This window comes from Vanacampus margaritifer, chromosome 2 (genome assembly GCF_051991255.1).
Source record: "Vanacampus margaritifer isolate UIUO_Vmar chromosome 2, RoL_Vmar_1.0, whole genome shotgun sequence".
In the NCBI taxonomy this organism is placed as follows: Eukaryota; Metazoa; Chordata; class Actinopteri; order Syngnathiformes; family Syngnathidae; genus Vanacampus; species Vanacampus margaritifer.
In genome coordinates, this window is record NC_135433.1 from 15128573 (window position 1) to 15141885 (window position 13313).

The 13313-nt window shown below is 40.4% G+C and overlaps 1 protein-coding gene across 4 annotated transcripts in view; it reads right to left on the reverse strand.

The window, feature by feature from the left end:
- The window catches only part of LOC144043053 (LIM and SH3 domain protein 1-like), a 40966-nt gene extending 30592 nt beyond the window's left edge, over positions 1–10374 (reverse strand). For 2 of the 4 annotated variants that reach the window (XR_013291040.1, XR_013291039.1), the window contains exon 1: positions 10023–10373. Coding sequence is in view for 2 of the 4 variants with exons in the window: in XM_077556275.1 (XP_077412401.1) it covers positions 10023–10091 (69 nt within the window). In the remaining 2 variants the exon portion in view is untranslated. Of the gene's footprint in view, positions 1–10022 lie in introns of all 4 variants that reach the window. The other 2 variants (XM_077556275.1, XM_077556274.1) reach the window with 2 other exon arrangements.
- Between the last annotated feature and the right edge of the window lie 2939 nt (positions 10375–13313).

Here is a 13313-nt window from a genome sequence, read left to right on the forward strand (position 1 = left end):
TTTCCCTTTCTCCTCTGGCACTGAGCCCGTTCTTCGGTCTGAGAGGAATGGAGGACAGGGAGAAATGGCAAGACAAGGGAGGAAACATGGGGGAAAGAGCAAGAGGAAGGGAGGGTCAAACAAGGAAGGCGAGAGAGAAGACCAGGAAGGGAGCGACATTGTAGCTATCGTGACGGGAAGGAAGGGTGGATGAGGAGGAGAGCAAAGAGAGGACAGAGGAGAGAAGGAAGGGCAGACCCTCTTGGTCATTGTTTTCTCACAAAGCAAAGAAAGGAGCTTCAGAATGACTAACATGGAGGACACAAGCGGTCCGCAAGTACACTGCACAGCTGGCAATAAATAAAGCTGCTGTCAAGTTGTAAAAAGCCGGAGTGACAAAACACTACAGTTAGTTCCCCTTGGTTGAATGACTGCAAATGTGGTTCGGGGCTGCTTTTAAAAAGAACCCCGACTGTAATGACAAGTTTGCTCTGGATTATTAATTTGGTTGCTACTCACATAGCTGAGAGATTTATTTTTCAGAAATCATTTTCAGTTTAATACATTTTGTAGAAACTGTATTTGGACGTACGCCACCATTGTTATTTACGTCGCAACGCATTCAGTGCGTAGTGACGTAGAATGGCGGCTGGTTCTACGCCGAGCAATGAGAAATGTGTAGAAAGAAAAAGTAAGCGTCCGTAGCGTTCCTAAAGGGACGATCAAAACTCTTGAATGCGTCTGGTGAATCACAGAGCATGGCGTGGGGGACGGAAATGATTTTTTTTTTTAAATGAATCTCACAGTTATGTAAGTAACAACCAAATAAATAATATTGAGCAAACTTGTCATTACAGTTGGGGTTGCTTTTAAAGAAGCAGCTTCTTCACATCTGGACATAGCGGACCACCAGGAGCGCCATGTGCCGAGTGGTATGTGTGCTGTTTCATTGTTGTGGATGGCGAAAACTTCGTGGATGTGCAGGAAGTCTCAATTTCCTGCAAAGCCTGCTGCCACGTGTGCACGTGTCCAATTTTCATCATCTATGTAACAAGTGGGACTTTCGGCACTGCAACTGGGACAACCTCAAGGTCCAACAGAGACTGAAATGAGCCTCGACTGAGATTTAAAACCAGAGCCTCTTGAAAGTCAGGCTAATGTGCTAATCGGCTACATCGCTGTGCAGCCCAAACTGGTATTATTACATTATTATATGCGCAAGCACACAGTGAGATGCACTTCAAGGGAAACCATCCTCTGAGCTGAGCTTGAACTTTGGATCTTAGCATGATCAAATAAAGTCCTTGCTTGTACTCGGTTGCTCATATGTTAACTATTTGTTCAGCGCCATGCAGAACCTGCTGATCCGCATTCCACCGAGACAACCTCGTCCACCTGCTGATCTGACACGCTCCTGACTTACTTCCTCTTGCCACACAGACTGCAAGCCACGAACACACACACACATAAATGTTCCACTAATGGTTTATTGTTGCTGAAGCACAACCTGAACTTGACATGCAACTATGCCCATAAACGAGTTACCTTCCCTCTAGCACCTGTTGTCTTTTTCTGTAATAACCATAAAGCTATTAATTTTAACATACCAAGGCAAAAGAAGTCAGTGTCATGTGTTAAAATTTGACACCAAAGTCCCAGCTTTGCAGCATCAATACCCTTTCACACAAGCAGCGCCATGCCTATTATGCGGTTACTGATTGAACTTTGGAAGGTGAGAAAACAATCCGGTTAGGCCTGGGATAATAATGTCTCAAATCTGGGAAATTCTAGGGGTGTGTGTTTTGTGAAATGTGTGTGCGTGCGGCTGATAAATTTGATCCGTCAAATTTGTGCCGTCCGATTTCATGAATGAATATGAAGCTGGATTAAATGATAATTGCTCGTCATTACTCATAGTCAATTCATCGATGAGGTGCTGGTGCGGCCGCCGTTGATTTTAATGTATTGTAACGTTGGTGAAATAATCAGGCAAAACGACGAACTGTCGACAACTCTTTCATTGAAAATTTGTAAGTTACTGTCGGTCGTGCCCGTAACCACGCCAGAACACAACAACGTGCGTAGTCTACCAAAACAAAAATCTGTGTTGCCTTCACAGCCCATCCAGACCATAGGAAACTACCCAACCCGTGACCCACCCACAAGCGTCGCTACAGTATGCTAGTGTTTTTTTTTTAAATCAAATCGGAAAATGTTATGTTATACTTTGCCTACACTCTAGTATGTGTGATTTTACTGACTGGGGTTCGCCAAGTATTAAATTTATAAGGCACAATGTGTAATAAGTAACCACTAGATGTCGCTATAACACAGAACACAGCTGAAACGCATGCATTCAAAAGCATGCAGAAACACCACCAATTCTTATTTTGCGTGAGCAAACGAGCATCTCGGCGAGCGCAGCCCGAGTCATTACCTTTGGCGCAGCACAAAGATAATGGAAAAATACAGGTCTGACAGCAGTGTAAAACAGGATCAAAGGTGTTAAGAATCCCCTGCACACCCTACACTTCCTTGCACTATTCCCAATCTCACACACGGCATTTTGCCTCAGCTCCACCACTAATATTGTAGTACCTCAGAGGTGACACGCGAAAACGCCAAAATGCCGGCTTTGAAAACGTCAGTAGCCACACAGACAGGCGTAAAAACGTCAGCTTTCACAGTCCATGTGAAATGGGTTGAAGCTTATTGTTCTACACACACTAAAGCAAAGTGACTTACGCCTAGATTATGCACACATCGCACACTCCCGTCATTGTGTTCATTTGCCTTCAAACAAAATGAAGCAAAACAAGTGTTTCCTCAGTCGAGGTGGTTGCCATTTTGTATTTAAACAACAAAAAGCACAGCCTAGTACACGAAATAGTTACGATAGCGCAACCATCTTCTTTGAGCTTTTGCTTTACGAAAGACGTGACCTAGCAATGAGATGGAAAAATGAGGACACTGCGGAGATGGAGCCCTAGAAACAGCCATTATTTAAAAAAATAATTTAAAAAAAACCACCGTCTCCCTGCGTCTTCATGGCTCAAGGGCACACGCGTGTGTATGAACAGAGACCACATGCATGTTACAATGTATGTAGGTTAGATTCGTGACCACTCATGAGCAAACATGCTCGGTCATGCTTACAGAAATAGCGTACATAGTGGACATAGAGAGTGCGACCAGTCATGTAATAAGTCACAGAATAACAACAATCCTTGAGTACTAGTACCAAAGTGGATTTTTATCATTTAGTGGATTATTATCTTTCCACTAGAGACCAGAGTGTTAAGGAAGTCAAGATTGAAGACTTTTTAAGACCTGAATGAATGACTTTTAAGGCCTGACTTGACCTTTCACATAAAGCCCCGCCCCCCTCGGTTGACGCTTCCGGGTCCGACATCCTTCTGGACACTTAACTTTAACTCATTCACTCCAAACCATTTACAGAGAAGCAATCCCTTTCATTCCCGGCTGTTTTACTGGATTTTGATTGATTTTGCAGGGCCCACAGAATATTGTGTTCTATTGCTATAAAAACATGGAACCTAGCAAAATAAAGATTAAAGTCTCGAAAGAAGAAGATTCTATTCTTATTTCCCTTTCTTGTTGTTTTATTTTGTCAATCTCCTTTCGAGTTATATTAAAAGTTGATACAGGGATGTGATTTGACCAAAGTGAAATTATCTGAAAATTTAGCCGGGGGTCTGGGGGCCGCTGGCACTTTCAATGCACTCACATGACAAAGAAATAGACAAAACAACAGCATCAATTTTCAATGTATATTGAACTATCCCATATAAAATGGCAGTTTTAGTCAACTCAAAATCAGTCACAATCAAAAACATTGGACTGCCTTTGCTTTTAAAAACTATCACTGAGAATATCATCATATCTAACTAATGTGATTACTAAGTTAACACATAAATAATGTTGAAGAGTTCAAATTTCATGAACAAATAATTGTATCATGACCAAATGAAAAGTAACTCATATTAGAGCATACCACAAATGTCTTTGTTATAGCAGAAGATGTTATCTGTCGGAGTCATGTGCATACACAATGAACTACTACTAAAAAAAAAAAATAAATAAATAAAAGAAAAATAAATAAAAACGGATTTTTTTTGGGGGGGGAGATAAAAAAAAAGCGGAATTCCGAGAATTAGCGGAAAAATCACATCCCTGTTGATATTTCAAGGATTCAAAGACTTTCTTTTCTCAAAATTCAAGGATGCATACGAACAAGGATTTTTTTTTTGTCTTAACACGTGTTTCCACATGACATGGCACAAAATACAATCCAATCCCCGTGGTCCCAGGTTAGTCCAATAAGTCCCAACACTTGTGAAAAGAAAAGGTTAATATGCTTTTAAGAATGGTTTAATTATTGACACATAAATCTATAAAATAATGAATAACCTTGTATTCTTCATGAAATCTGTTGATAAGGTCATACTTAGACTTGTCATTTAAAGCAGAGAATCTTAATAGCTTAAGTTTGTGCATAAGTGACACCCATTGAAAAGGAATTGGGTTAATTTTATGCATTATATATATTTTTAAATAATCGTCAGATTCATCTGTAATTTTTTTCTGCCAAAAATCTGTATCGGAATCAGCCTAAAAAAATAAATAAAAAGCATATCGGTCGGGCCCGATAAAATATGCAGAAAAGAAGACTTCACAACTATTGAGGCTAAAGCATACAGGTCTCAAGGTAAACAACAACGGCATCGCTATCTCAGCGTGGAAATTGTAATTCCGCAAAATAACTCCCATTTTTAATAAATGTACTGGAAACTTTTGTGTTTTTGTCCCCTCTATTGTCTGTAACAGAATGGATGTTTACTCTGTCTGAGGTAACACAAAATGCTCCATGAAAGATGAAATAAATAAATAATCAAAGTGCCTGTTACGATGCTATGTTCATTTTGTGTAAATCGATGAAACATCACCGAACTCCCAGTATGAGACCCAGCGTAAATTACTTACTAGGACGTCAAGTTACCCAGCTAACATTAATGACAATGATCAAGATAAACTGGTGGTGTTTTCAAAAGCCAAATGCTGTTGGTTGTACAAAAGAGCTCTGAATGTGAACATTACGGAAGTAATTGGTTCCCGGGGCCCGGTATGTCGTTTGGCTCAGCGCGAAGGAGGTTTTTCTGCTAACTTAATAGAAACGACAATACAATAATAATAATACAATACTGTACAATACAACCTTACTGGACAAAAAAAAGCAGGTGGTTTAATGCAATTGATCAATGGAATAATCAATAGGAGACTGGATTTTTTATTTTTAAGTTGTTAGTGCCAGCACTACAAATATCACAACTAGTTGTGGCTGAAGTGAGTATTATTTTTTCACAGTTACTATAAAAAAAAGGGTATGACTTTTGCTTATTTTTCTTGTTAGCTGGTTTGAACAAATTTAGATACAAATATGGCCTTTATAAAAAAAAATTAAAAATCAGCAGATTAGTGCAAATTGTTTTAGAGGGCCCGAACCTGACGAACGCAAGACAAAACACTTTACATCTTGCCAGGTGCCACTGCCACGAACACGTGAGCATCTCGCTAAAATGACAAACTGCTCCTCCATCAGTAATGTGGTAAGACACGCTAAGCTCATTAATGTGCTTAGTGTGCACATCATCACACTTTAGAACGTTTAAGGACACGCATGCATAAGGTGAGTTAGTTCATACTAGAATAGGGAAGGGATAGTTGAAGCAGATTACATTTGCAAAGAAACCCAAGCACTAGCAGACCTGCTTCCTGGTTGTGATGAGGAAGTGGGATCATACATTTGACTCAGGTGACTGTCACAGGCTGCTGCTAAATATTCTGATGCTTCTTTGAGCATCTGGAAAATCTAAATCAGTTCAAAGCTACCATTTTCAAACTGTTGGTCGTGTCACTGTTCTGTATAAATGACATCAACATGGAAATGTGGGCTGGGAATTTTCTTGGGAGGTCTTATCACAGCCGTAAAAGGGGCACGATGCAGATGTTTTTTTGCATGGGTACTCTGCAAAGTTGAGACGGTAGTGTGATGCTTAACACCTGATAATTATTTCATTACATGTAAAAGCCACTATTTCTCACTTTTAATTTTTTTTTTACTGGTGTCACTCTTCCGTATAAATGGCGCAGACAAAGAATAGGGGGGTTGAAGTTAACCCGGGAATTTTCGGCATTTTTTAGGTAGTATCAGATGGGATGAGGCCTGTGTGTAAGGGAATTGTGTGCGTGAAATCGCAGGCAGCATCCCCAAATAGCCAGGGTCATCCAACTATTAGACATGACACATCAAAATGGTGGCACTTTTGTCAGAAAAAGGCTAAAAATCACACTGTAAATGTACAATATGTCTCTTTATAATTCAATCCCACTATAAAGTTTGGGAACTGTTGATGCCCATAGAGTTATTTTGTAATTAATTATATATATTCTTATTAAGAATGATAATTCTTGTTTGTTAGTATTTTTCTACAGATTTGTCAATTAATTCGCTTTGTAATAAAATGAAGAGACTTTTGGAAACACTGTATTGTGTGGAAGAGAACGCTCTCTTCACTGCAAGGTTATTTTAGTTAACTAAAACTAACAAAAAATTTTAAACTAAAATTCAAAAGAACAATTTTGTTAACGAAATAAAATAAGAAGAAAAATGCTTTTTAAAAAACGAAAACTGCTACTACATTTTATGTTTACAAAACTAACTAAAACTAACTATAATTTTGGCAAAAATGTCCTTCGTTTTACTCTTTGGTAATCAATTTAATGCATAAGGGCTTTGGGGATGATTTATTTTGATATTAATCGAAATTTGAAAGTGTGTCACACAAAAGTGACGCCAACTAGCAGCAGCCAATAGAAAAGCACCTTCAGATGACGTTGCTCCCATGGTGTTTTTTAAATATTGCGCACAAGTAATACACTTCTTTTTTTTTAAACTAAAACTAATACTGAAACGAACTAAAACTAAATTAAAACTAAGCATTAATGAAATAACTAAAACTAATGAAAACTAACAGAACCATCCTAAAAACTAATTAAAACTAACTAAATTTAAAAACTAGGGATGCACGATGATGCTATTTTTGACCAATACGATAAACCACTAATTTAGAAAGTGCCAGTGTCGATAACCGATAAGTATGCCGATAATTGTTTGCAAAATTAACTTGAATACAAATATACTTTCAAGTCCTACTATAAGTCTAACGTGTACAAATACATTGGAACATTGTGTAAAGCACCATGAAGCTGAATTTTATTGATATTTCTGCTTCAAATACAACCGGTTACTCATTTTGAGTTTGCCAAAAGTCATGTTTCAAAAATGCAACAAAAGACTGGGAGGGTAACACAGTCAAGAAAGCCCCCACTGGCGACTGCCACGTCGCCATGATGCATCTTCTGTGAACACGAAGTCGCGTGCATTATGACGTCACAAATTTGCGACACTATCATAGGAGTTGGGCACAACTCAACAGCTGGACCAATGTGGTTATCGGCTGATTTCTTTATCATCTGGTTTATCTGTGTGACGTCAAAGAGGTCGATAATTGCCGATAATTATCGGCCACCGATATTATCGTGCATCCATCCCTATAAAAGACAAAACTCAAAAGGAAAAAAAACTCACTAAAATGAAAAATTCCAAAACTATAATAATCCTGCTTCACTGGCACGTACAAACATGTACCGATTCAAAACCTAATCCTTCACAAATCTGCCTGGTCGTAAATGGTTGACTACAAGGCAATTGTGAGGAAAACCACTGCCTTACTTCAACATTTTACCGCAAAAACTCCGCTCTGACACAAACACAACCCTCATACTTTACCACCAATGGGCAGTAACTATGACTACTAGCAGTAAGGCAAGGAAAGGAAGAGTTCCTGTCTTCTGGCATGTGTGCCCCGGGAGCACTGCTTATGCTGGGCTAGACCGGAATGCAGCTGTCACACAAGTGAGCCTTTGTGGGGACTGGAGAGTAGATGCAAGGAAGGAGGGTGTCAGGTAAAGGCTTTCTTTTTTTGTGTGGCCGGGAATAGCAATACAGCAGCAGCAGTCACCTGAGCTGACCCTTAAATACAAGCACCAATTATAAGAGGTGAAAAAGTAAAGGCAGTCTGTGCAGAGCGCCAATGTGAAATGGAAGGGAGAGGTTAGAGATGAGAGTACGTAAGGCTTCTGACAGCATGTTTCATGGGAGGTTCGATCTGCTGGAATGTGCTCCACCTCTGGCCAGATTCCATAGCACAGTCAACGAGCACGGACGGCTGTAATTGTAGTGAGCGAATGCAGACAAAACATTCCCATCCAATGTATTAGTCATCGTGCATTATTCTGGGACACATTTGAGTAGTTTTGTTAACAGTTGCCAATGTCTTCTGGTGGTTGTGGCATGTGGAGGTTCACAAGCATTGTACCAAGGAATGAATCTTCAGCAATTGTGCGTATCGGGTTATACATTTTCTGCCTTATGGACAAAGTAAAGTATTGACTGATTATTTCTGCGTGAAGCCTGATTGAACACATTTGTACAATGTTATGGCATCCGTAAGACCTTTGGACAATGGATTTATAAAGAACTATTTTTTTTTAAAGGGAAATTTAAGACCTTCCAATACTTTTTAAGGCACATGTGGATACCAAAGGAAGAAGTACACCACTCTAGATGTAAGAAGAAAGTGCATACAGCTATTGTCAGTGGAGGGAGATAGTGCATCTGTCAACAAGTAAGGCTGTTGAGTGGGATTGATTTTCAACAGAAATTCAGACGTCCATTAGAAAGATCATCCACTTGGCCTTAAGCTCTGTTGCAATAAGCAGGCCACACCCACATCTGGAGTTGCAGCATGCATGCTCTGGCTTGTGTGGGGCCACAAATTGTGCACAAGTCAACACCCTTCTAGGAGAAGAAATATTGACGCTCCAGTGGGCTAAGCTATACAATTGATGAGGTTTGCCACCTGAACACGAGTTGAAGTCTCCCTTTTGGGACTGAAAGTGAATCTCAACAATTTAATCATCCCTTACTGAAACGAATTCCAGCTTTACACCAAAAGGCCTACTGATGGTGTCAGGGTTTCCATTGACAGGAAATGACGACGTTTGAATGGTTATATATTGATTGAATTAAACTGCACAAACATTTGGCCTCAGATGCTAATTACGCTATCCTTGTGTGCAGTCTACCACGTAAAGATGCCAAATAGGTTTTATAACAAGAAATATGACCTAAAAAAAATCAATAAAGGACAAAATATTGTGCAAAAATCAAGAACTTTCTATAAAATTACAATACCCTTCAATCTGTACTTATGCACTGGCTATTGATCCCACAGTGCTTGTTTTTCCTCACACTGATACTCCACAATTGATGATATTTCGCCACCTCTGTGTGAGATTAAATCTCCTGTATGGGATTGCAAGCAAATCTGGACAAGCTAATCATCTGATAGATTAACGAGGGGAGGGAGAGTGTGACACATCCCACATTGGACACCAAAAGGCCAGCCGATGGCAGAAGGAAAGCCCCTGACAGGAAACGACCATATTGCAATTGCTCGATCGTGACTTAAACTCCCCAAAACTGGAAGTAAGGGTGCAAATTGGTGTTTAAGGCTGTCAGATAACGTTTTCGACCGTCGTTTATCAAGGTGCAGGCCCCAGCCAGGCTTTTGAGTGCGGTCGCTCCCATTACGTTGACAAACAGGTTTAAAAATAACGAAGACAGAAAAAAATACAATTAAGTCAAATTTTGGTAACCGTATTCGAAAAGGGGGATATACCGAGCCGTGTGTATACGATGGATAGCTGTTAGCTAGCCAAGCTAGCCATACCTGTGTGCGTGCCCCCTTCAGGGTTCTAGCTACGCGATTCATTCACAAAAAAAATCCGCAAGGTGTCTCCCTTTAGATCTTAAAAAAACAAGCCTAAACCAATGGCGAGTGAACGTGGGTTCTCTATAAACACAAACGTGACCAAAACAACGATTCCGGTGCTCTTACCTTGTCCAGACAATTGATTTTTTCCGTGGGGTAGACGACGAGATTACATCTGCTACACAGCGGATTCATGTCGGAGGAATGCTCGTCTTTAGCTTAGCTAGCACAGGAACCGCCAACGAAGACGTCAAAACGAGCCCTTTCTTTCTTTCTGTCTTCTTCTTCCTTGCGTCTCCCTCTGAGATTTTTTCGCCTCTCAAATGAACACCGGAGGAGTGCAGCGTGAACACTTTGAAGGCGGTGGATCCGCAGCTGTTATTGTCGTCGTCGCGTAGCCGCACAGCTGGCTGTCAGCAGTCCACACTCGGAGCGAGAAGCAAAAGCCGACGCGGAAAGCGCGCCCCCGACGCCTCCTCTTCCTTTCCCCGCCGCCCCTCCCAGCCCGACGCGCGCGCTCCCGTTTCCAGAAGGAAATCGCGTGGGTGGCGCTCCTCCGGTTAATACAACAAATTCGCCAAAATATCACAATTTAAGCACGATACGTCACATCACGCACTTTGACGACTTTGATTTAGTGTTACTTCAAAAAAAAAAAAAAAAATTGGGGGCAGGCCGTGTCACAGGCTGTGAGTTACGTCAACCAAATAGACCCCTGTTGGCGTGTCCTGGAGGAAAACAAATTACAGCACTGTCGTGCAAAAAGATTTGAATCTCATTTGTGCACATCTGTCTGCCACGTTCACTTGCAAGCGTTCAGGGAATGTCAAACAACGCGTGGTTATACTGACACCTGCTGGCAGGCTTGCACTTGCAAATGCCTACCATGTTTTCTTATCATTGTTTCCTGGGGCGGCAAAAGTAGCTTATAAGGCCCTGTAAAATTAATTCATAGATTTATTATACAGATTTGAAAATAATTGCTGCAAACGTGTATAAATACTGAGAACCAGTGCACAATTGAGGAGCTACTGTATTAAACTTTGTTTTCCCAACATTTCAGTTTTTCTTTTTTGTGTGTGTGTGTGTGTGTGGGGGGGGGGGGGGGGGGGGGTCGTGGGGGCTCAGCTGAAATGGTGTCTCCAAGGCAAAAACAAAGGGGGAAAGAAATAAGCCTGACTTAATGTGTGGGCCGGACTAGCGGCCTTAGAGCGCCTCATTGCAGCATCAACAGATGTATTGCAGCCTTTAAGTGGCTATAAAATAAAAAATAAAATCTTAAACAATGAAAGTGAAATCCATGGTCGAGATGGATGGGATCTCTGGTAGTGCTCACGAGCCCTCTTCCAGACACATACCTGCAAGTTGACTCTCTCTGTTGACTTCTCCACCTTCCCACCTTGCAAGAGGGTTGTCTTCCAGCACATAAGAAGAGTCAACTTCTAGGTACAGCGGCTGGAAAAAGTATTCATTCCTCTTCAGTTTTTCAGCATTTTGGCACGGTAAGACCACAAACATAAATATATTTTATATTAATTTAATGTCAAAGTTAAACACAAAGTAGCACACAATCTTGAAGTGAAACAAAGTGTCTATCTTATTTCAAACTTGTTTTATAACAAAAAAACTGAAAAGTAGGGTGTGCAAAAGTATTCAGCCCCACCACCTGAACTAATACTTTGTCGAACCCCCTTTTGCTGCAATCACAGCTTCAGGTCTTGGGGTATGTCTCTATCCAGTTTTGCACATCAGGAGATTAAAATTTTGCCCATTCCTCCTTGCGAAACAGCTCCAGATCAGCTAGGTTAGATGGAGAGTGTTTGTGAACCGCAACCTTAATTTTTAGTCAGCATTATGAAGACTAATGAGCACACCAGGCTGAGTCAATGTTTTGGAGAGATTTAAAGCAAGAGAAGGATACAAAATGATTTCAAACGCTTTGAACATCACAGAATACTGTTCAATCAATCTTCCATAAGTGGAAGGGGTACCAAACAACGACAAATTTACCAAGATAAGGCCGTCCCTCCCAAGTGGCCTTTTATCACTCTAAATCAGGGGTGGGCAAACTCAGTCCTCGAGGGCTGGATGTTTCCCTTCTCCTACACAGCTGATATTTGATATTTATCTGCAAGCTTTGCATAAGCCTGATAACTATCCTGTTGATTGGAATCAGCTTGTGTTGGAAGAGGGAGACCTCCAAAACCCACAGGGCTCCGGCCCTCGAGGACCGAGTTTGCCCACCTTTGCTTTAAATGAACTGCAAAGATCCGCATATATACATATACATATATACATACACACACACACACATATATATACACACACACACACATATATACTTATATACACATATATATACATATACACATACATACACGTACATATACACGCACGTATACATACACGTACGTACACGTACATACACATACATACATACACATATACGTACATACACATACATACATACACATATACGTACATACACATACATACATACACACATATACATACACACATATACACATCTTTAAAAATGACGATGACGTTATGGGAATTGTGGGGGGAGATGGAGGGCGTGGGAACTAAACAAACAAATCAGTCAGTGGATGTGCCATTGTCAACCGGACGACGTCATGCTGGATGGGTAACATTATTCACGTTAGATAATATAGTACTACATAACCCATGTTTCAAATATTGTTTAAGATTGTATTTCGATGCAGAAAATAGCTTAATCCCATTTGGAATGGTAATTCTGGAATGTTCTGTTTTTTTCCAATTTAGGTACAGTGGAGTATTTTGCTCATAGCTCCTCTAATACTTCAGATAGAAAACTCATCATGGACTTAAATCGAAGGTTCCAAATGTGGGATGTTTTTAATATACATTTGGGGCAGTGAGATTTACAATAAAATGTTTGAAATGGATCACTTGATAGTAATTGGTCAGGCGGAGAGACATTTTTTGATTTTTTAGTGATATTTGAGAATTGAAATACAGGAAGCCCATGATTATTTTCCTGCCAGTTTCACCATGTGTCAGGACACACCATGCAACATTTTAGAGCTTTCTGACCATTTCTGCAGTTGCTGTACTTTGATATTTGCAATTACACAATTTTGCCAGAAGCTTTTCCCAAAAGGGGTGTTTTTTGGCCCCTGTGACCAAACGGCCCAGAGTTGGGGGTGGTCCCTATCGACTTGTGATGGCCCAACATATGAGATAACAGGAAATCATAGTCAAAAAAAGGTAACAAAAAACATCCTGAGGGGTGGACCTGGCTCCTGGCCTAATGGTGACTTCCCTCTGAGAACATCCTGTTTGAAGCCTTGGAATGTCAAATCAACTCACTAATTTTTCTTGGAACAGGAAATGTATTGGTTGATTTACACATCAAAAAAAGTGTTGTGAATT